This window comes from Varroa destructor, unplaced genomic scaffold (assembly GCF_002443255.2).
Source record: "Varroa destructor unplaced genomic scaffold, Vdes_3.0 BEIS01000002.1, whole genome shotgun sequence".
Classification (NCBI taxonomy): Eukaryota; Metazoa; Arthropoda; class Arachnida; order Mesostigmata; family Varroidae; genus Varroa; species Varroa destructor.
In genome coordinates, this window is record NW_019211455.1 from 9,071,130 (window position 1) to 9,095,444 (window position 24,315).

Here is a 24,315-nt window from a genome sequence, read left to right on the forward strand (position 1 = left end):
TAAACAGCTATAGGGACAGAGCTAAAGTAGCAGCATGGGCATCATAAACCCTTTAAATGTTCACTCTTCAAGTGTCGAAACACTCGACAAAGAAGTTGTTGCTAAGTTGGTTTATCTTACCAATAAGCATCTTCGTAGCCTGACACAACCATTGCTGACAACGTGTAGAATGAATTTTACGAGCAAACGCACGTTAACACTCCACGTGCAAATAGAACTTAACAAAATATGTGAGTGATATCGCAACTGCCTTAAAAACGTGATGGGTTGTGACGAACGATAAGGCCGTCCGTAGAACCATCGTACAAATTTACCTGCATTATGCCATTGATACGTACCAGTTGAATATGTTGACAGCGACATTGGCGTCTTCAAGCGCACCGTTAATCTGTAAGCTCTTTTAGTACTATTCGTGTTCCGATTCCTGCCCAGTAATCGTGCTGATATAATAATGGGTCTTTAAGGTAGATGGGAAAAATGGTATCACCAGAGGCGTGCAGTTTAGTCCAGAGTCAGGCTGGACCTTCTCGTCATTATGGTACTGTTGAAGACGAACGACAGGGCCAAGAGACTGAAAGTGATGCTCAGGGCTCTAATGCAGTAACAACGAATCTGACGTGCCAAGACTGTGTCATCGTGTCGTGCATCTTTGCGGCTCTTCTAGCGTTAAACTGCGTTACAATAGGATTTGGCTTGCCAGCTTTGGCGAGGAAACGAGCAGCATACGGCAATCTAACAGTTCCAGCTTCGAGCAGTCCATTGAGACAGTTCAAGAGCTATGTCGTCGTCTCAGATGTGAATTATTGTGCGCCTATCGGAGCGAACGTAATTGCAAAGGGTGGCTCGGCAGTCGATGCTGCTATTGCCACCCTATTGTGCAACGGCGCCGTACACCCGCATGCTATGGGTATTGGAGGAGGGGTAATTTTCACGATTTACAATCACACAACGAAAACAGCATTCATTATTGACGGCCGAGAAACTGCACCTATAGGCAGCGAACTCTTTCCTAAAGACCGTCTCTCTACCGGGGCTTTGTCTATAGCGGTTCCCGGCGAACTTAGCGCATACGAAAAGGCCCACAGCCTGTTTGGCAGGATGCCCTGGAAGCAGCTCGTTCAGCCCACAATCGATCTTTGTAGGAAGGGGTTTCCTGTGACCAAAGAGCTAGCCAATGCACTCGCGAATAAACGGAACGAGATCAGTAGCAATGCCAATCTTCGATTGGCGTACTTCAATAAAGAGAAGCGACGGATTTTTGTCGAGGGTGAAATCATGACCTGCTCTGAATTGGCAGCCAGTTTAGAATTAATCCGCGACGAAAAAGCAGCTGCGTTCTATGGAGGAAGCCTTGGCAAACAACTCATTAGTGATCTTACTCGCCAGGGAGCTAGGTTGCGATTAATGGACCTTTTTGCGTACAAAGCGGAGTTACGTGAGGCCTTGCGCAAAGATCTATTGCAAGCAAACGTAACTCTATATAGCCCACCATTACCAGGAAATGGCGCGATTCTATCTTTAATCTTAAGTATTCTAGACGGGTACCGGTTTTCAGCTAAAAATATTTCGGATGTACGTAGTGCTTCCAAAATGTTCCATAACATAATCGAAAGTTTAAAGGTTGGGTACATCGCCAAAGCAAATCTTGGCGACCAGACGTTTCTTAAAAACCAAACAATGCTAGATTACATAATGTCAACAAAGTTCGCTGAGCAGATCCGTCATTCCATTTACAATGTAACTCATTCGTCAGAATGCTATCGTGTACCATTTGACTATCCACCAAAGGAAGAACGTGGCATTTCGCATACGATCGTGCTCACCTCAAATGGGGACGCTGTTGCTGCCACTAGCTCGATAAATAAAAAATTTGGTTCACTCATTTTGTCGCCGAGAACTGGCATTCTTTTAAACAGTCATATGGCGGACTTCAGCGTCGAAGTGTATGGCTCAAACGCCGTAGCCTCTGGAAAGCGCCCAATGTCTTCGATGGTCCCGGCAATTTTTGTGGATATTGACGGAACGCCCCGCTTGGTCCTTGGTGGTTCGGGTGGTAACCGAATTACAGCTGGACAGGCACAGGTAGCGATACAGAACCTTTACCTTGGCAAAAACGTGAAACAGGCAGTTGACGCACCTCGACTACACTATGAACCAGTACATGATAAAGTTTTTCACGAGGAGCAGTTTCCAGGCGTTTTAGTCGACAAACTGTGTTTCCGAGGGTACCAGGTAGCAGAAGATCACGAACCTTCGGCAATTAACGCCGTATCGATGAATTCAGCTGGTATTTTTGCCAATCTGGATTTTCGAAAGCTAGGTAGCGTCGCTGGGCTTTAAAGTCGTTGTGTGCAATACAATGACTCTTAAATAGGATACAAATTGACCAAAAAGTTGTTTTGAGGGGTAAGATGAAGTGCACACTAAGTAAATCATTGACTGTAATTCGTGCAGGAGCTTTAATATAACCCATTTACCTTTTTTTTTTTTATTTAAGCTTAACTTACGCATGACTAAGAATAAGGTTAATATAGTAAATGTATAAGACTTTTCTATAACCAAGCAATCTGTGCGATAGTACAGAAAATTATTTCTTGATCTACGTGAAATTATTTTCGATGTTACCTATGTTTTGGTCGAAATATAAGGAATGTAAATAAATTTATGTTTGGGTCCCAGTTTAAATTCGGTTCTTTTGTAAATAAATATATTTCATATGTTGAAAATAAAGTTGAAAAGTCCTTGTCGATTTTTCACAATCGCTTCTAAACCATTAAAAAAATTACAATGACAACTATTAGCTGTTTCGAAACTAATTTAGCACCAAGGTGTCAATACATACATATCATCTGACAGTACTAAAAATTACATATTGACGCTGATATAATCTATTAGGATAAGGTTTTTTGGTACGCGAAAGATAATTAAGCCTATAGCAACTATGATATATTCATTTCAACATCTTTGTATATATGCCTCTATACTCATATAACAGAAATATGAAGATACAAGAGTGTTCATTGATATCTTAATTATAAATGGAAAGACGTAGATAATTTTAGACTAACAATGCAGAAGATATACAGGAAAAAAGGATCCTAGAGTTACTCATCAGAATACAGCTTGTCTCTTTATGCATATGGGCTTATTATATACCATAGAGAGGTCTTTGGAATATAATAAGTTAAATATGTGCAAAGTAATTATTTTGGCAACTTTACCGTGACCTTAGCCAATAATGTGACCCTCACGGCCCGAAATTCGGTCGACCTCCAGTTGGTAAATTTTCAAAATTCAAGTTAAACTGGATTTGATATTGCCAGTTTGACCGTTCTTTACCTAGATCGCATGATAGAGCTGTAAATAGTAAAAGGCCGAACCGGCTTTCAGGAACAATGCCCAGGCTTATTTGAATTGTATGTTGATATGTGTTAAGAAAGATCTTTCAATAATGGTTTATAATCACATGCTGTGTGCTTACCTGCGATGTAACCTTGGCGCTAACTTTCACAGAATAAAGTAAACAAGGCATAGTTATCGCTTTGGATTTCTAAACCATTAACTCAGGGGCTAACTATATTAGGAATCTTGATATTTTTAACGGATTTAAAAAAACACTATGAAATCAGCCCAATCTTGGGCTTAAAACTGAATATGTGAGGCGTGTTTTATCTATTTCTGACTAACTGAGATAAAATTAGAATTCAATTTAGTATGGCTTTCCTATCATCACTTCTAGGTCCAGCCGTTTATTATCAAGGTACTCCTAAAGAACAATGGTAAGAAGTTACTTTGAAGAATGTGTTTTTGCCATCTCTTACACGCAACCGGGAAAAATGTGTTTGAAAAACAACTAAGTCATATTGATATTTAAAGAAATACACGACTTTTCGCAAAATTAGCTAGTAAATCTAAGAGTTTCCTTTATTATTGTCCTCTCAGCATGTGTCTGTTTGTGTTTTTATAAAAAGGTATCCTTTCATATATAATTGTTTATATATATATTTATAGAAATACACAACGGTTCTCATTGTTTGTTCAAGATCACCACGGACATTATAGTCAACGCCATTCCAACAGGTACAAAATTGCAGCTTCTCGCCGCTTTACGCAATGCTTGCTGTTATTACTTATTCTATAATAATTAAATCTTAATATTAATCTGGTAATTAATTAGTCAATTAATGATTCAACTACTCCCTTGTGAAATATGTACACAAACACATAACTATTCATCTGCTATTAATTGGCGACCAATTTCTGCTCTTTGTTTCCGCTCGTTTACCCGCTTCACCGTCAAACACATCATAAATCCAAATAGTATTATTTATATATATTTACAACAATTAAACAGTAATTACCAGAATCACCGGAAGAAAACGTTTCTTCAATCTGAGATAAACCAACTACACGCTGCAAGGTGATTCGCCGTCATTTGCAAACCGATGTTGCCACTTTTGTCTTGCTCAGTTACGTGGACCCGTGACCTGGCCATCTCTCCAGATGAATCACATCCGTTAGCGAAAGAAAGCAAAACCTGCTCCCATTTGCCCCTAAGCCCATTTTTCTAGCATCGTTTCACGAGCTCATGGCAATCGTCGAGCCTTCACTCATCCCTGGATAAACCTAGCAGATGCGGGGGCTAAATACCGTTGGCTTTTTAAACGCACATGAAGACATTTGTGATTATCCAGAAAATAATTGAGACAACGATCTTCTTGTACGGCGGTGACACCAGTGCTAGTCACTTCTCATATACTCGTATCTCAACCTTGTAGCTGACTTTTTCCTCTAATTCCCTAACTAATAGCGAGACATGTAATTATAAGGGCAATACGTACAACACCAATTGTTTGCTTTTCTCCTCATTATTTTTTGTCGTATATAATAATGTAAATTGATGTGTAGATATATATTTCTTCTCTGTATATATTTATATATAGTTTTATACACCGATTTTGGTCCGTGCTGCTTTTCGAGCTGAAGAGAGATGCGCTTAACTTAACACTGTCAGTCAATTGTTTAAATTATGATAACAATATATTTTCTCTCTCTCGTGTTAGCAATTAAAATCAGAGCGAGATGAGAGCACACGTATTACGATTATATCGGTTTTTCCTTTTCGACACTTTCTGGTTCACTGCTTTCCCAGCTCTTTGCTCTTGCCCATTTGAAACGACCTAATATACTCTACAACCTTTACAGTGAGAACACCGCGTAAATTTCAACCACTGATGCACATTTCCGTATGCGCTCAATTCTATATCTGTTACGACGCCTAAATCACACCTTAGTTTTAGCCTTTATTCGAGGCATGTATACGATTTATGGTGATAAACTTTTTAGGTCACTCGCTTTTACACAGAGTTCATTCGTTCAGACGTGTCTTTTTCCTCTCCGCCCTCGCTCTATCTGTGTTTCACAATTAGAATAAATAGTTTTTTTACCACAACACCGTCCCGTTTGCATACACTGACTGTTACACATAATTATTATGCCATTACGGGTGCACTGTTTTTTCTCTATACTATATACATGGCTCAATTACATTATACAACACAATAGAGACGCATACACGCATCCAAGCGCATTTATGAGTCTGTAAGTATATGTCGACTTGTGATTGTGAAACGCAGTAGAGAATATTGTGCCCTGTGCTTGCCGATGAGGCTTTGCTGTCAACTAATTTCTCTCCCTTTAATACGTTTCTGTCCGATCCGGATTTGAAAAAATCGTACGTCGTCATTAGTGTATCGAAGCAAATAACCCACGTTCACCGGGTGCAAGATGAACAACCAGCTCAATCATTTTCTGATACTATTCTGCAGGATTAATGCTAGATCAGCAATCAAATTGTTGAGGGAGCGGTTCACTCGTCTGTCGCTTACTCGCTAATTAAATAATTAGTACGATCCATTATTCATAGACATTGTGGCCTACTTATCACTGCCGCACCAAACGTCATCATCGCCGTTACAATGAGTATCATGAACGACAAACACGATCATTTTGTGTTATAATAATAATAATCAATACTAATAATTGATAAATAAAAATAAATCTACTTCAATAAGAAAAATATGCGGTCGCGGCGATTTAAACGGAATTCTGCGAAATATCCTTGACTACGTGAGACACCTCGACTAAGCACCGCCGATCGGTGAGCAGTTGGATTGGAATCCCCCGCAAATAGATCTTCAGTCCTTGTCCAGGGCATTGCCAATCCAATGCGCAAAGCTGGTCCGACTCTAATATGATGCGCCCTTTCGCTGATATGATCTTAGCCGCAAAGGTATGAGACAGAGGCTTCGAGTTGTCGTTCTGGGATCGACGTCCGTCGCTAAGCGACCCATGTTCAGTCCATACAGTAGCCTTTTGTTTTTCAAAAACAACGCAGTTCTTGCCCAACAGAGGCATGCACCTCTGAACTTCGCTACTCGGGGCACAACTGTCTTCACATGGCCGGGGCGCATCCTTCATCAATCAACATGGCCTGTAATGGGACACACTAGCATCTTCTTTTTCAACATTAACAATTCCTTTTTATTTAGTGCTTGTTGTTGTGGTCCTCACTGCGCAACATCAAAGCAGCCCTCTGACCCGACCGTGCCGTCAAAGTTCAGCAGTTACTAATAAATGCTTTTTACTCCCGCGAACTTCATGGAGTCTCATTGATTCATTGCTTTGTTATATGTGTTTCGCTTCTTCTTCTTTGTACGAATTGTTTTTTTTACAACATGATGTAGCCCAACCAACAGCAGCCACTTCACAAGCCGTAGCGTGGACAGCTTCACCAAGACTTCAGCTCTTTCAGAAGCTCTCCTTTAAGAGAGATTTTGGTCGCAGGATCCAGATGATTGAATATGGCGATCGTGAGCGCCTTCGTCAGCAGCCTACATTACTTTGAGAACTCTTCAAGGGGGCGTTCTGCTGGAGGGTCGCTCAAATCTCTTAACCTCACATATCTACGACTGGCTTAGTTTTATTTGTTTGTTTCTTGCTATTGTTGCTCCGAGCTTCTGTCGAGTGGCGTCCAACTCACTGCAGATGCATGTAGTGGTTGCTGGCAGTTGTCTGCTGATTCGAGAGCTGTTGCTGAACTTCGTCGGGATGCGGAGAATGAGGGTTGCCCTGGGGCCTGAGAATGTCCTCGACACACGGGTAATGTTGACGGGGTCCGGGTTCGGGCGTATACGTGAACGTTAAACCAGTTGAGTATATGATACCTGCGAACGCAAACACGAACAAAGACGAGCAGACACATGCACGTAAACAGCACTACTCATTAGTAGAGATAAGACGGCATGTACGTATGCGCGTATAAAACCATTTCCGAAACTGCTAAGCTGTATTCATACATAATAATAGTTATAAATAAACTGTTCCCATGTAGTAATATCGAATCTGGCCTACTATAGCTTCTTGCTATTATTATTGATTAGTCTATGAATCATAACCTGTTAAAAGAAACTTAACCGTGGGGAAATCAGAAACTAGACCAAATAATCGGTTTTCAGCCAATCGTCAATGATTGAATTCCAGTTATCAAAACGACCCTTACAAGTATCTATCATCAGTTCCTAGGAATTCATTAGCGTCATAAGCCACTTAAAGCGTAAGACGACTTGAACGTAAGATCTAGCGGTGACCGGCATGCTATTCACTACTTAGTAAAAAGTTGGCATATACGTATATACATATAAAAATTTCTAATTGTTTATTTATACTAGTCTATGAGTCAGTTTCTAGGGATTTGTCACGAACAATGCGCTATTTCGCAGACGGCTTCCCGAACATGTCACGCTGAAAGTAATAGACTCCACAAGACGTTTATAATATAACAATGACACTATCATCTGAATCATTTTAGCTGTTACGGTATTTAATCGCCAATCGCGTCGGCCCTTGACAAATGAAAGACAGATGGATCAATCCAAAAGCACTTAGTTTAATTAGGTCAACATCTCGGGTTATTACACTGAACTAGCTTTTAGGTCAGTGTTTACTGGATTATCATTTTGAGTTAATATATTTAAATACGCTTTTTAACGATGCCTAATTATGTTTGTGAATCTCACCTTTTGCCGAACTTTATTAGGCCTTTCAAATACACTTCAAACTATTTAGCCCAGCTGTATATACGATTCTATATGTTCCTTACGTTAGCTACGAACTTGAACATACGAGAACCCCGTATCAAATTTTCCCTGTTACTTCTGTATAGACATATAAATAAACGTTGGCCCAACATATCTCTTTATTTTGGGAGAAACTCAAACGGATAAAAAAATAAAGGTTATTTTTTTATCCATGAAACACTTGCGATTTCGTCAAAGGAAATTATAATAACATAAATGTACCTGGAATAGTAAAAAAATGCAGATAAACCAAGCTACATATGTATGTCTTATTTCTGCCTTTTACAACACAGCTTTTACTGGGCGACCGGCCACAATTCTGGTGTTGAACCACGGCCACTCGAAGCGCGAAGACACTGGCCTTGCTAAGATAAAGAGTATAATGACAATGTCGAAGAGAACTGAACACTAAAATTGCATTGGCGTCTGCTGCTTAATGAAATTACTTACCATCAGACCTTACGAGGCTCACGGGCACATGTGTCGGCTGCCGGACCCATTGCCACCCCTCTCGGAACGCTGAAATGTCAGGTACCACGCAAAGCATCGCTTCTTGACAACGATACATCGTCTCAGCTTCCACGTCGCCGAACCACACCTGCAGGACCATGTAGAAAGAACAATAACCGTCATTATGAAACACAATGGGAAAATAATAGGTCGACAAAGAAAAGTTCACAACAAAAAAAAAAGGTAGAACAAAATATGTTAGGAATTGAAGTTAGTTAGGAGATTACTCGTTTTTAGGGTGTCTTCAGTTAGAGACGCAATAAGCATATTTACTGAGAAGCGCATACAGAAAACAAGTTAGTAAATCCATGCGTATTGTATTTCATTGCATAATTCTTGAGCTGGATAATTAAGCTTGGGTTTCTCGGGGCTCTGACGCGAAATAGAAATGTTTGTTGAAGAGAAGTGTCCAAACATATACGAATATATGGAATACAATGCAGTTTAACGCCAATAATCTATAGGCAATAAGACGTCATTCGAAATATATAAGCGCATAGTTGGAAGCCTTCAACACCTCCAGTATGCTACGCTCAATACAATCAATATATAAACGTTGAACTAGCAAAACTATTTTAAATGTGTCACAACGTCGCTGGCCATAGAAGCAACAAAAAAAAACGCTTAAGTTTGCATTGGCAATCCCTTCTGATCATAAGCAAACTCTAAGGTATCCTGCACTCACCCTGAGATCTGGCGTAAGATTTTCGCCGGTCAGCTCGAGCATGGCGACATCCCCACCACCGTTGAGGTGCAACGAAGTGACAACGGGTACCGGTGTGACCGGACTTCTCACCGGGCCCATTCCCTCGAAGAACGTGTACTCAGCCTTGTCGGTCGAAATGATTGTCCAGGCGGCCCCGTCGTTAATCATCTCCTTATTGGGCTCCTTCGGACAGGGCGTCGCCTGAAACTGGATGATTTTCTCCTGCGACAAACAGAGGTACATCCTTTCAGTGTCCTTCATGTAAAAGGCGCACTTGTGCAACTGCGACACCGGGTCGTCAGCGTCAAGCAGCGCGGTCTGTTTGTCAACCTTACGAATGATTAGACGTGGCAACGCCATGCCTGTCACCGAACAGACCAACTTCACCGTCGACCCGTAATGGATGTACCCGTCGCGCACGGTGAACTCTTCACTTTCGCTTTCGTCGTCGTCGAGTAAGTGAATTGTAAACGCGCCCCACTGTGTCGATGACGCATGGAAGTTTCCATTCTCAACGTGCAGATAGCGTGTCGATACGGTCTGCGAGCGTAACCGATTAAACAACGCCACCCTCGTACCTGACGCAATGCACAGATCGGCGTTCTTCAAGGACTGCTTCTTCTTTGACGGTTTCGAAATGACCTTGATCCGTTTTGAATGGAAAACGCCGAGGTCCTCGCCGTTTCCATAAAACATCTTCACCGACAGCATGAAGTGCTTCCGTTTGTCGGAGTCGGAAATGAAGAGCGTCTTGGCTGCACAATAGTTCTTGCCGTTGAAGTCGAGCTGTTGCATGTCTTGCTCCGAATTGCCGATACCGATAAACGCACACAATTGGGAGGCCTGATGGGCTGCCTCGGTGTTCTCACCGTACTCCCGCAGTATTTGCTCCTGTTTCCGTTGCCATCCGTCGCCGAACAAGTAGATGCATGGAGGTGGACAGAAGAAGCGCTTCTCGTTACCGTAAGACTTTTGCGCTACCTTCGCATGCAAGATAACTAACACCATGTCTCCACGCTCGCGAAGGTACCGTGCCATTGCCTCTCGAGTCAATGGTTGCTCCTTGCGACGCGCCAGCGCGCTCACAGGTGGGCTGGGTAGTGGCGAAGGCGGCAGGTGTCCGCCAGCCAATTTCGGTGCCGCTAATAGATGCTGTTTGTGGTTAAGACTGTTGTCCTTGTTTGAGCCAGCTAGACTCCCGATCATCATGGGAGCTTCATCGGGATGGCCTGGTGGAGGCCCATGATGGCCTTTGTAGTGAGAAGGTTGCATTGGTGAATGGGCACCAGGAAAGTAGGGGTGACTGCGGTGGGCAGCGCTCATGTCGAGCGGTTTGCGGTCAGGCCCGGCGTATGAGTCGCCAAGCAGTGCTATGTGATGATCTCGAGGGGTCCCCGGATAACCTAAAGGGCTTCCGGGGGGCGGGTGACCAGCCAGACTTGTGCTCGCCATCGTGTACGCAGTAAAGGCCGTCGCCGAGGGGTCATAGTTATTGTTTTGTAATGACACTGGTGCGTGCTGGCCATAGGTGGCTGCATAGGGTGCATCCTCGGTCAAATGATGTTGATGATTATTATAGATGTCGTTCATTGCGCCGACAGGCGGACCTCTGCCAAGGGTGGCCGAAATCGTTTCCGGCCAAAATTGCTTGGATATCGAACTATTTCACGGATAGCCAGGGGACCAAGGCCCCGAGCTCCGCGATACAAATTTCCGCCACGTTCGCGACAACTCGAGGTCGAGCTCAATTTTACCTAACGTCAGACAATGGCGGGTAGAGTCTAACTTACTGTTGCTTTACTCCACCTAATCAGCGGCCAGGGTAAATCTTCGCAGTTGACTCCTCGAGCGAACCCGTCAGCATCCGGATAACACGGTACGTCTTTCATTCGCGCCACTAGATGTTTTGATACTGTCGTGTATTCACTGTTGAACGTTAACACTCACTACATAACCATCACTGACCCTAGCCAAAGACTTGGCTCCGCACTCAGTTCATACTCCCGCACCACTTGAGTACGTTAACACGGTATGCACTTTTGTTGTTGCTGGCACAATAGTTTCGGTAACAAAGTATATAGGCTAGCTGGTGTTACTTTCGGTTAATAGTCGAGCTCTTAGACAATTCAAACATATCGGTGGAAAGGTGGGCTTCGAATTAAACTGATTATGCCGAAATGCAAAAAGCAATGGAAAGCGGGGAACAGGGGATTGCTGTGAGTTTTTCTCTAATCGCTCACTTGACCCTTTGGTAGCTTCAGAGGCTAACACACAGTCACACAGGGTGAAGAGGATCGGATAGATCTCTACACAAATCGGCACTACTACACATAATTGTACTTCGCTAACTTTTTTCTTTTAAATCAAACGCGAAAAATGTTCTTTCTGTTTAAATGATTTACTACAACGGCCGTCACCCTCATCGTTTTTATGTACTTTCGTTTGTGTGTATTTTTTGTTTCAATTGTTCTCGCTTTGCTCTTTTTTTTTTGATGTCTTTCTTTTCCTTGAAAGGGTCAATTCGTGTGTCGCTCAATACTTTTTGTTGTTGAGTAGTTGCCGTTGTCCATACTTCGATTGGCTTTCAAGGGAAATAAGTTGATAAGTTGAGTAATTGAAGTTTAACAGAAATTATTGCTGCTGATCAGAATTCAAGTTACTGCACAAATTCACTAACGGTGCTTTTAGAGGAGTTCCGAGATCTATGGGGAACCTTTGTTGATTGTCGTTACTGCCTGCTGCCGCAGTTGTTACCTCATGTAGCTGCCTGTGTGCTGGCAGCCTGCTTGATCTCCTTAGAGATGTGTTAGTCCTGCTGCTGCGTTTCGTGTGTGCTCTTTGTTGGTGCGATATGATGAGATAGTGGTCTTCTTTGCTTTTTTTTTCCTTACTTTTTACCACCACAACCAGCAGCATCACCTTTTTGACCAAAACATAAACAAAGCGCTTGTTCGTTTCCCTATGACTGCTGCTGCTGCTGGTCCGTTGTTCTACTGTTGCTGTGTTACAGCGACTCTCATTTGTCCTAGCATGAAGTAAACATACGAAACAAACAAGGCGCAGAGCCTGCGGCGCTGTTGCGGTTCGCACAAACAACGCAGGCTACCTCGTTTCTTCTTCGTCGTCGTCGTGGTTTTTCACAGCAGCTACAATATCAGCGAATGGCAGAACACAGAGATCAACAACAACAACAATAACAACAACAATTTAGAAAAAGTACTACCGTAATTTAGCCACTGTACACCAAAGGAATGAGGGACGGCAAACCGCCTCTGGACACTCGTACTACGAGAGGGAACACGGCGTTCATTGCAACAGCACCAGCGGCTGTGGTGAAGATCAGCCACGCGAAGTAGCACACACAACTTCGAAATTAGACACAGGCTTATTCGCTCGAACGGAGCCTTCTCTCTTTCTCTCTCTATCTCTTTGAGATGAACCAGACGACCACGGGCGAGAAACTATAACGTATATATAATACAACGAAGACGACAATTGCTCCTCAATCGAACGTTAGATAATAGCCAGTAGCGGTCGGTTATGTCCGTCGACTTAATTTCGATGGCTGCTGTTCACTCCGACACACCGACAACTCAATAATACCAGACACGGACGTTCGGTTCCAATTTGAAAGGTGTCGCTCTAATTAGTTGTACTACTACTACTACTACTATTACTGGTTTGCCAGCGGCACCGTTTGTAAGCATGCTAGCAGACTGGTGCTATTATAGGTTAAAAACGCAATACGCACTCACGCTTGCCGGAGAACGATTGGCTCAGCTCCACGCACCCAGTGATCGTAAAACGCTTTGCGACAGCTGACGGCTAGTGTTTCATAACCGCTCTACTTGGTTGAATTTGCCGCCGTTCTAATAGTCCAGTTGTGTGGTACGTTATTGTCTGTCAATTAGTGCATGTGATGTCGTTCCCTGTTGCTACTCGCCACACACAATCACGCTATATACTGGCTTGTTGCTGCGGTAGCAGACGAAAATACTGTAGAGCGGACAGTCCAGCTTGATGAGAGTAGCGCGGACTGTTCAACACAGGCGCGGTCGGCCGGGAGGCGCGATGAACAATATCACAGGAGTTTGCACTGTATCTCCGCAACAGTAGAAGTAGGCAGGGCGGTTCAGACAGGATCGGCATCGATGCTTATTGTTCAAATCCGTCCAAACTCCCTCTGTCAGTTGGTAACGTTTTAGTGAAAGATCAACATACAATGATCGTCATTGGATAGATTCTCGTTACTTTTAACGTATCTCCGCAACGTTCAACACGCGTCGTAGTGGCTTTGCTATGTGCCTGCGTATTCGCTAGTGTGCCTGCTCAACTCGTGGTAAAACCAAGTTAATGCGTCCAGTACGCACTCCTGCGACGGGTTTGTACTCCGGATGCAGCGCAGATGGCCTACGGAGGAGCACCGGTACTGCCGAGTCCCTGTTGCACGGCAAGCACAAGCAGAAGGAAGCAGCTAGCTTGCTAGTCTCACTACGACTGTTCGCGAAAAGGCAGCAGCAGCAGCAGCAGCAGCAGCAGCAGCAGCAGTAGCAGCAGCAGCAGCAGCAGCAGCAGCAGTAGCAGTAGCAGCAGCAGCAGTGGTAGTAGTAGTAGTAGTAAGAGCGTTTGCTGTTGCTTCTTCTGTTGCCACTGCTCAGCGACGGTGGACGACAACGAATGGACCGACGTCACGGTCGAACCGACATGAACGAAAAAACAGCGAGCTGAGGAGCTACTGGCCAATGGCTTGGCTCCCCGTTCAGTTCTCCTGGTCCGTCCGAAATGTCGGCACAAAATGATAGCGTGGGAAAAAGGCCAGCTTTATGTGTGAGAAAGGCCTGGAGCCAACGCAGCCGGTTCGGAGTGGCGGACAGGCTCCGCCCATTCGTGCCCTCCCTTGTCGAACTAGCGCGGCAAATTTTGAATCCACGGGAGCCACGTACCTAACCGCGTGACGAACGGACGATGATCGAATAATCTGACGGCCGGCAAGCGGCATCAGGCTGGACTGAAGGAACTTAGATAAGCAAGAGTGAGAAGCAACGGCAGCACGAAAATCTCTTTACTGGGCCAGTGGCGGCTAAATGTAGTAGTCGTAAAGTTAGTTAGCAACATTGAGACGGTCGGGCTGAGTCAACTAGGTCGTCTGTTGTTCGCAGCGGATACAACATCGCATATTAATAAATGATGATATTATAGCTCGAGCAAAAAGTAAGGCCGGTCAGTGAGGAAGATAAGTTAAAAAATTACCGTAGGTAGAGGAACGGTTAGATTTCCTGCGTCGTTGTCCAGTTAGCCAAAGTTTTGAACTGGACCAGAAGTGGCTTGGAGCACTACGAACTTAACGGAAAGAGTGCTTAACAGAGTCAAATTGAGAAATCTATAAATGTGAGAACGAAAAAGGTCTGAAGAAGTAATTTGAGTTTACCGGTGACGGGCCATCCGAGCTATTTCGTCTGATTTCAAGTCATGTCACCTGGGAGAAACGGAAGCGCGAGGAATTTCTTCATTTCATCGTAAGCCAACAGCAGGTACACTCTGAGGAGAACAGGCAAATTTAAACAGCAGTAGCAGCATTCAACAAAGCTGGCTGCGTATTAATAGAAGATTAAACATTAGCAGTGGAAAAATGACAACGTGAGCATCGTATCTCATTTACTGCCGACACAAATCCAGTAACAAGCAGTCATTGGGAAGGGCTTCAGAAATACTCAGACTAGGGTCATGGCTGGTAATTCTGAGACATCCTTTGGATCGGATGAAGTTGACGTCTGCTTAGTTTAGATCATTTTCTGAACTTATGCTTAATAACTTAGGTACCGTGTGCAAAACGCGAAAAATACCTAGTTCCATTCAATTTACGGAAAACTCAAAAAGACCTGGCAGAACGTCTGCGTAAAGAGCTCCGACGATAAAAACCGCGATCTAATGAATGACTATCGTTACTATGAAACGCGAAATCTTACTAGATATGACGTTTGACAGTGAACAGCTACTGAAGCTTGCATTTGAATGCCTTATTTGCAGGTGAAAATATTATGAGAAAAAGTAGTACATCAAATAGTATCTATGTAAACTAGAAAGAGGTCTCTTCGGCCTCGCTATAGCAAGCAATGAGATCTCCAATACGAAATTACGATAGAATATCACGTGCACGTGCTTTTATCTCGAGTAGATGATATGCTTTCTTCTATGTAATACCGTTCGCTTATACAAACCTTCTTATAAAATACGTCTTGGTTGTACCAAGAGACATTTGGCTATTAAGAGTAAATGTAACAGTTGAACTTAGAGAAGCAAGTTTTTTTTTCTTGTGTACTTAGTTACCATTAAGTTCCCTGTAAATTGAAACGAAATCAAGGCAATCGATCAATATTTTTTCACGAGTCATAATACTAAAAATGTTGATTAGAGGTAACTTCTACTTACGCTGTAAATTCGCGAAACGAGGAAAACGGGGCGTGACTCGTTCATTCAAATTCAATCCCGACCAAATCGACCACACGGCACAGTGGCAATGGTTGACAAATGTCAATAATAGCGGCATCCAATTGTAGGGTTTCCCTAGATTAGCCAGACAATGAAGAGTTTTACACTTCTGCATGTTCAACGCTGAGTGCTGACACTGATCCCCCCGAGTTGTTTTCGTTTTAGCTTCGGCCAGCCAAAAACTGCTAAGAATAAGCCGTGTTTTGGTCTTTGGTAATTTGCGTGGAGAGACCAGCTCGATTGCAAGTCACCAGCAGCCTCTGACCGTGAGAACGCCACCACAACGACAAGCTACAGCGTCGCGTAGCTTGATGACGCGGCTCAATTGTTTAAGAAGGAGCCAGCGAATAGGCAGAGTTACGACGTCGTTAGGCTGCAAAGTTGGCAAAGAGTAACGTATATAGTACCGAAGTGGTAAAATGCAAAGTATAAAATATCAATTACTGTGGACGATAGATGGTCCCCAGGTTTCCTCTATTCCTCTAGCTAAGGAATAGCTAGCTAACATGATCCTACCCAAAAATATAATCACTAATAATATTCACTGTATTAAATCCTCGTATTTCTCCACTCGGGACTTTGAATTCATGCACATCTATCACATAATGGCATGCACATTTCAAGGATGCTTGCTCCATGTTGACGATGAATTTCCAATTAATGATTGGCCTTTTAAGGTATATATGTACACTAACTGCAGATAACATTTCGGTAGCGACAAAACAACCGTCTGAAAGTAAGAACCGCTAATTCTGCTTATAAAATTATTTCAGACTTATCTCGCCTCCGCAGGATGGGCGGAGACGTTAGGATTATTTACTTCTATTATTTGGCTAAAGAAAAAAAGCTCTAAAAGTCTTGAATACTTTTGCTGTTTTGTATATAAGCAAGTAGTTAATTATTGACATCGTTTTATCCACTGCGACACGAAAGCGGGAAAGGTTTACTAACGGCTTGTCTTTGCGGTAATGTCTTATATTTGCTATTTTTCTTCTATTTACAGGTAAGTACGGTACCGTGCAGCGGAAAATTTCAGCTACATCCACGACTACGCGTCGTCTTCAAAGGTACCAGCGAGCTATCAGTAACGTAGCATAACCAATAATGATCTGTCTTTTGTATGAAGTATTCACTTCGTTGTTGATCAATTGGAGATATTCACCGCAGACCTGACCGCTGCTCAGCACGTCATTTCCTGCTGTGCCATGGGATACATGACTTCTCCTTCGGGATTACTACAGTGTTTTGTTTCACAATATTAGCGCAATATGTCTTGGTCTTCACGTTAGCAACCTTAGCCTCTTCTTTATTAGTCCGTATATTCGAACATGAGCCGTTACCTTTCTGGTCCATATTACAGTAACTTTATTAGTTCAGTTGACAAGTTGCATGCCACCAAGACTGAACCCTGTTTGTTTTTTCGTTCGTCATCCGCATTATAACTAACCTCAAGATACACCGTTGCGCCGTGTGTATATTCAACCCTATTATTTCTTTCTACACTCGGGGTCTTAACTCCTAGCTGCCGAAATCCTTTCGATCGGTTCTCAGATGAAGAGTAATATCTATTTTCATTTGTACAGCTTCTGTGCCACTGCTACAACGAAACGTATATGCGTAAACCAATGGTCACAAAGTCATCTACCTCCTTCTTGCGTCCTTCTACAGCTTTACCTTTGTTCTTTTTTCTCATTGGTAATCGACCTATGCGTTTCTCTATACAAGCTTACTGATTGGCCTGTGCTCTTCGTCTTATTTATCTACTACTAAGGAGATAATTCTTCATTTTTATCATTGGGAAGCGCTCGGCGAAACGACGGTCAAGGATTCGACGACTGGCGTCCGACAGGGAGAGATGATGAGTGATGAGTGTTCTGAAGAATTCGTCTGCAAAAGTCCTCTTCTCGCGAAAAATAGAAAGAGCTCCGTCGTTGGTCCTCTCCTACTTACCTCTTTCCCGAGCCTCTTACAGTATTTGTGGTTTCTTCCTAAACTTCAAAAGCTACTCGATCCAGTTGCCTTTTTTCAGGCCGCTGATTGCCTTTCTCTTGACCCCTTCTGTATTCATCTTTGCAGTCTTCTTTTCAAAGATCTTCTTCGACGTTTGACTATGTTACTTTTCTGGTCGCCTTGCTCAGACGTTTTTATCCGTTCCCCGTGCTTTTTCTCCTTCTCATGCGCCTCGTCTCTCCGTGGAATGACCGAAACTGCTCTCTATCAAATCTTTTATGCTTGCCGAGTTAGCGAGGCCTTGCTCCATCGCCAATAGAATTGTTCAGGACCGTCTAACAGGCTCTCAGTGTAGTATGTAAAGCATAAATGGACCCGGAGCCAGGACAACCATCGTTGTCTTTTTCTTTCTTCCTCTTGGTTACTCTCAGTTGTATCGAATCACACCAACATCAGCCTCTTCAAGAGGCTAAAGGAGGGCTGGTTGCTGTCTGAGCCTTCTCAGAGTGCAGCCTGCAGGACAGGAAGACTATGCAACCATTGCTTGTACCCGAAGCGCACCCCAGCAGTCTGTATGCGTCCTTTCTTGGAACGTTGGGAACTTCTCCAGATGTCAGTTCTCTTTACCACTCTTCTTGCTTCCTCCCATCGCAAAACTCTCCCTGACTATTCTCCCTGCCTCAGCGGAACATGACTCAATGTCCCGTTCTGGGTGGAACTCTTAGCCCAAGTGACACCATCTCAACACCATCTGCCCGCCACTATTATCAATGCTGAGCCGGCAAGGCTAGGCACGGGGCCGCGTGGAGCACAGCATGAAAGAACGGGAAAAAGACGACTCGGGGACCCTCTTACTAAGGCTAAGCAGTTAAACACTTTTGTCAAGGGTCACTCCATCGTTGGATGAGCGACACAGAACCAATATACACGTCCTCCGACCCACATGTATGTATTACGTGTGTCCAGATACGTTCATAAACATACGTCACTGCATCTCCCCGAACCTCTCTGGCCCATGGATCTGGCTTTCGCCATTCACGCATATCCGTCCAAAATTTAGCGTGTAAGCGGTCATGCTGGCCAATAGAAGTCTCCGTTTCGTAAAAATAAGATCGGTAACAGCGACGGCTGTCATCTAACCAACCGGTGTTCTATAAATTAGCATATTAAGCTCGTCGTGGTATCAAAGAGGGTAAAATGACTGCACCAGGATATACACGAAATTCTGCATGACCAAATGATCTCCTCTGCTATCTTGGGTACGTGCTATGTTACCATTTGTTTATATGCAACTGTTTTGTGAAAGTGACATTACTCAACCTAGGTAGAAAATCATTACCACATAGGCAGTGTGAAACATATCATTAGGGAAATATATTACTCATATTTACATCAATGAAGTAATATGCTAGGTGATAATAAAAAAATTGATCAAGACTTGGTTTCCGGTGTACAGAGAGTAAGGTTTATACGAAATGAATAGTTGCGAATTTTACGGCACATATAAATATAATTTATGTATCAATTACGTGGTAATGTAAATTTATTTTCAATAACATTTCTACCCATTGTTAAAAATAGACGCTTGTCTTTTTCGTTTAGCCATCGAGTGACAACGATGTTTCTTATACTGTTATGCACAATTGTATAACGTCAAAGAGCAGTTGATCGTATAGTGCCGTTCAGGGTAAATTACAAGTTAAAACACTGCATTTACTAAGATTCTCCAATGGCACGACACAGAAGCTTCGGCTCCAAGAAACGATTACTCTACCGTCATCCAGAACAACCGCAATTAGTATTACAATAGATAAAAACTATTCTTTCTTGCTAAATGTACACTGTGCTAGAGCTCCGAAACAACAAATATATACAACAGAAAATATTTCCATCGATACTTGAGCACTATAATGAACACCCACACAGGACAACACATCGAAGAGGTAGAGTGGTGTGAGGTTGCCATGTGCTTCATTGTAGGTAGCGGCTACGTTCTCCGTATGGTAGCTATTGCTAATATTGTAGCATTCGCGCTACAGAAGGCTTACCTTCAAAGTCCGCCGCTCTCACTTGAACGCTAACAGGCATAGAATATGGCCATTAATGTGTCTTCCTCCGAAGGCCGCTACTGATGCGGAGTCGAAGCCTAGTCATCTATAATGATAGCTAAGAGAGCTGTCAATGTACCACAATGAGCGGCTTCAAGGTATTGCTGAAGTGAGGCGAATGTAATAGTCTATATCTTATAGCTGATGTCCTGAGGTGGGAAACCCCTCTAAAGCGGAGTTCTAGGTTACCATTGTCGGCTAAACTCTTCTCGATCCGGTTTTATCGAATGGCTATATAGTCTGAGCGCGACCGCCCACCTTACTTTGGAGACATTAATGTAAATATGTACTGTATTATGGTAAAGAGGAAACCCTTCAGAATGATTGAATAAAAATACATTTCTCTTCATTGTTGCATAAATACTTCGTTTGGCCTGCGAGTAGGTAGTGCAAAGGTACGTGCCAGAAGGACTGCCATAGAAAACTCTGATAGGAAAGTTAAAGTAATATATATATATATATTTGATGATGAGTGCGTTCAACGTCCTTTAAAATCCACTATCATCTAGTGCTGGTTACCACCATAAATTGGTTAATGTTTTACTAATATTTTTCTCGCGCACGCAGCAACTGATATCATTGAAGGATTAATAAAACAACGTTATTTCACCAAATTGCGTCCAGACTCAATGGATGAGTCTGGACATTTCCCACGGTTCAATAATCTTTAACGTTTGTCGGGTTAACGTCTGGTCATTAGTGAATAGCTCAGCATCGACAGTCTTGTACGTCTTTGTGATTCAAATTTTTCGCCACCCAAATATTATTCTTTCTTTAAATCTAATTCATCCCCCGGGTCACAACTCTGAGGTGCTCGCGACGTTCCGAAGATCCCTCACCTCTCGCTGACGATCTGGCGGCTACGTCTTATTATATCTACAGCAATGTCTGGATGAACTGGATTCTTCAATCGTCGACAGGCCGCAGCTTCTCGTTTGCCGACACACAGTTTAGCAGAGGCATCCTCGTGAGCTCTCCCCATTGTTTTAAGTGAACTGCTTTCTCCGCGAAGCGATCAAGACAAGTTGCGGCCGGCGACCCTACATTTGTTGTTCCTGCCGCAGTATCATCTATAGACGGACTGATTGGCTGAACACTGTTGTTGACACATCGAAACAGTGCGGCCTACTGAGAGTAACGTAAACGATATTCGTACAAGCGATTTATCCTTGTGCGTGCATGGAACGTTGACATGTCGTCATCGGTGGAGAAGATGAGGTAAGTTATCTACATACAGCACTAAACTTCAGCATCAATAGCGGTCCAAGCAGCTGTTGCTTGAGCTAATCAGACAAACGCACACGTTTGACGAATGGCATTTAGCGTTAGTCAAGCTCATTTATTCAGTTATTTGAAGTCAGCCAGACGGTTCCCAGGATTGCCAATGAGTCCATTTTGTTAGCTGGACGAAATGGACGCCAAAGAGCTTAACGACAACAGTCTTTTGCTGTTTGCGTTTACGTCGGTCGGCCACATATACTGTCGGCAGCGATAGTGAACATTCAAAGATAAATACTAGATTGGGATAGAGCTTCATCGTCGAGATATCGTCTGCTAGACAAATAAACATTCTAGTGGCTAGGACTCACCTTTGAGCGTACATATAGGTACTGAGTAAGGTTACTTAGTACAATGGTAGAAGCTAAAGAAGGGGAACCAGAGAACAACAATGGAAACAGGCATGTCTTTGTTAGGCTAACAGTACAAACGTTCGTAATTTCACTATTTTTTTTTTTGTAGTAACGGCAACGAGTTGAGCGAGTGGCCAATAATGGAAAGTTAATTTGCATTTAGTGACTGCTTAACGTTCTGTGCTCAATTACGTACCCATAATACGACATTGCTGACCGTTAGCTCCAAGCGGAAGCCGACGAATGCTTTTCATTCAAATTTCAGCATTACGACAGACTTGGAAGCTCTTGGGGGTGCAGGGAAGGGGTGAAGTATATGGAAAAGCAGAGGGTGGGCTGAAAGTGAAATGACAATCATTATTTAATGAACAAAAGACAAGCATCGACAGTGATTGTTATCACTCCTCCCGTTGTTGTTTTTTATTGAGTGACTTTGGCACAGACGAGTTAAGTGAACGGCAGCATAGAGCTACGGCTACATAACATCTAAGCAATAAGGACACAAACAAGCAGGCAGATAAAGGCGAAAGGGCAAACAGTTTAATCCGTATCACTAATAACGATCATGGCGAGGACGGCAATGGCAGCAACAAAAATTACAGCCGCATAGACAGTATTAGCGAAAAGCAGATCTTATCATGAGCGCGGTATTGCACGTACTTCCAACGCTTTGCCGCTGCCGTAGTTGTGACTACAAAGTCAAAAGAAGTGTGGGAAAGTCTACGCCCTGTATACGTGCACGGACGGTTATGCACTTGCATGTATTAGGTGAGTGTTTAGTTAACGTTAGTTGAAATGAATGTTGACTTAGTACGCAATGCTCAAAGGAGCTTTATGTTACAAAAGATTCTTGAAATTGGCCTTCTTCTTCCTGTTATCATTATTTCGGTTCCTATCAGCGATAATAAATACAATACATTTTATTTATAAATTAGAAGATAATTATTTTTCTTTAGGTTTTTGTTGTTAGCGTGCTGCTGCTGCTGCTGCTGCCCCGCAAGGGCTGGAGCGTCGGGATTACCGACTCACCCAATGTCCTCTATATTTTTTGCCACATAAGCTCATCACGAAAATCAAGACGAATGTGGTTTCTGTTTTGGAATTGAGCACGCAGCGACTGAGGTGCATACAGACGATGGATCTTAGCCTGTACCCTAGGATTTATTTCAATTCTACTTAATCTATTAGTATAATTATATTGCGTACATTTTCGCATGTTCCAGACCTTAAGAACGCATACTCCAGTGTGCTGTTTTAGGTACGATGTGTTAACTTCTTTGCATTTACTTAGAACGTCGCCGGCACAATAATTGTAGAAAGTTATTTATAACTTTTTGAGTAGCAGGTTTGTCGATAGATTTAATTATCCGAAGCTTTTCTCAATACAGTAGAAATTTACAGGAAATGCATCGATATTTCTAAAAATTTGAAGGCATATTCTCTATACATGTATTATATATCGTATGATGTATAACCCGCGTAGTGCTAGCACCGTTGTTTTTTTCACCACTTTGAAGCACTGTCGTAATCGTTGCCTATGTTAACAATCATCTTTGTCGGCGTCATCGCATGACGGTCCTCATATTTCGATCGAATCGCATTATACCGTTCCCTCGATGAAAGAAAAAGAATCACAGCAGAGCAATCACCTTATTTTTCGGTTCGTTCTTCATACGATTCGTTGTATCTGCGTTCTTGCGTCCCAACGGATTTATTCTTAATTTTCCAGGATCACGAGCGGGCGTCTTCTATATGTATGATCTCTTGAACGAGTGGGATGGGAAAAACATCTGTACTATTCTATTGTGTTGACTTGACAGTGATGATCCGAAGTACCTCTCTCCTTAGTCGCCCGATTCCGAACGCCGTGGCACCCGTCCAAAGCCGTCGCAGGGCTTCTCCTTCTCCGAAGACCGATGCAGCAATGTGCTCGTACGCTGCATAACGATGTGTATCCTTGCGTGCATGTTCTCTCCTGTAGGCAGATCAAGATTCTCGTTGCTCTATGGTAGGCTTGGACATCCTGAACCCTCGAAATTTCGACACCGTTCTTTATCCACTCTTGGGTCCTGCGTGTCTGCTGTTGTTCCTTCCGAACGTCATGAGTCGTCGTGCCGAGCCCACGCAGCTGACAAAGCGTTTCCGCTATTTCTTTTGTTGTCAGAAAAACACAGTGAAAGAAGACAGAAGTGGAATACACTAGCAAATAACGAGGTATTCTAGAGAACGGCAAGACGTAAGTCTGTACAGCTGCTGCGCCACTGGAGCTTTAGTTGTTGATCGCGCGACTGTTCTAGCTACACAGAGGACTGATAGTTAAGTGAGAGTTAGCTATACGAGTAACGACTGTCATCGCAGTGCTCCTCGGTAGAGTAGTCACTGCATTGCGTTGCCTGAACTCTCATTTATTTCCAACATACTCGCTTTTATCCTACACAGTCATTTGTGTATATATGTATGTATATATATATATATATATATATATATATATATATATATATATATATATATATATGTATATATATACAGAACGGAACATGTAAACGAGATAGGTTTGGATCAAGGATTTCTGTGTCACTGGCCCGAGAAAACCGTGAACGCACGTCGATGTAGTCCGACTGTGCGAAGATTCTGGCAATCGGCGCAAACGACAAAAAGCTCACAGAAGCAGCAGACGATCCTTGTTATCGAAAACGAATACAAAGCTGTACGGCTACGAGGCTGCTAATGCACATCGGAACAAAAGGCAATGGAACAAAAGTCATGCGCTAGCAGAGAACAGC

At 43.0% G+C, this 24,315-nt stretch overlaps 2 protein-coding genes and 2 long non-coding RNA genes across 5 annotated transcripts; 2 read left to right on the top strand and 2 right to left on the bottom strand.

Moving 5' to 3' along the window:
* The first annotated feature begins 278 nt into the window (after nucleotides 1-278).
* LOC111244347 (glutathione hydrolase 1 proenzyme-like) lies at nucleotides 279-2,685 on the top strand. The gene has a single exon (XM_022791349.2). It carries the CDS (start codon nucleotides 469-471, stop codon nucleotides 2,338-2,340), a length of 1,872 nt encoding a protein of 623 aa, XP_022647084.1. The 5' UTR covers nucleotides 279-468; the 3' UTR covers nucleotides 2,341-2,685.
* Nucleotides 2,686-3,887: 1,202 nt separating this feature from the next.
* Nucleotides 3,888-15,652, bottom strand: Su(H) (recombining binding protein suppressor of hairless). 2 transcript variants are annotated; one of them, XM_086980846.1, is made up of 4 exons: nucleotides 13,110-15,652; nucleotides 9,334-12,500; nucleotides 8,589-8,736; nucleotides 3,888-7,226 (listed from the first exon to the last, which is right to left on the bottom strand). In XM_086980846.1, the coding sequence occupies exons 2-4, from the start codon at nucleotides 10,942-10,944 to the stop codon at nucleotides 7,039-7,041; spliced, it is 1,947 nt and encodes a 648-aa protein (XP_086836972.1). In that variant the 5' UTR covers nucleotides 10,945-12,500; nucleotides 13,110-15,652; the 3' UTR covers nucleotides 3,888-7,038. The 2 variants fall into 2 exon arrangements, with proteins under 2 accessions (XP_086836972.1, XP_022647083.1); XM_022791348.2 differs by having other exon boundaries at nucleotides 13,106-15,652.
* LOC147757331 (uncharacterized) lies at nucleotides 14,752-17,075 on the top strand. The gene is made up of 2 exons (XR_015321747.1): nucleotides 14,752-14,885; nucleotides 16,847-17,075. It is a non-coding gene; the product is annotated as an uncharacterized LOC147757331 (long non-coding RNA).
* Nucleotides 17,076-19,572: 2,497 nt separating this feature from the next.
* On the bottom strand, nucleotides 19,573-23,935 carry LOC147757332 (uncharacterized). Its single transcript, XR_015321748.1, has 2 exons — nucleotides 21,729-23,935; nucleotides 19,573-21,543 (listed from the first exon to the last, which is right to left on the bottom strand). It is a non-coding gene; the product is annotated as an uncharacterized LOC147757332 (long non-coding RNA).
* Nucleotides 23,936-24,315: the final 380 nt, after the last annotated feature.

What these genes read in the sequence shown, in the direction of transcription:
- LOC111244347 (XM_022791349.2), top strand. Translation starts at nt 469, where the DNA reads ATGGGAAAAATGGTATCACCAGAGGCGTGCAGTTTAGTCCAGAGTCAG.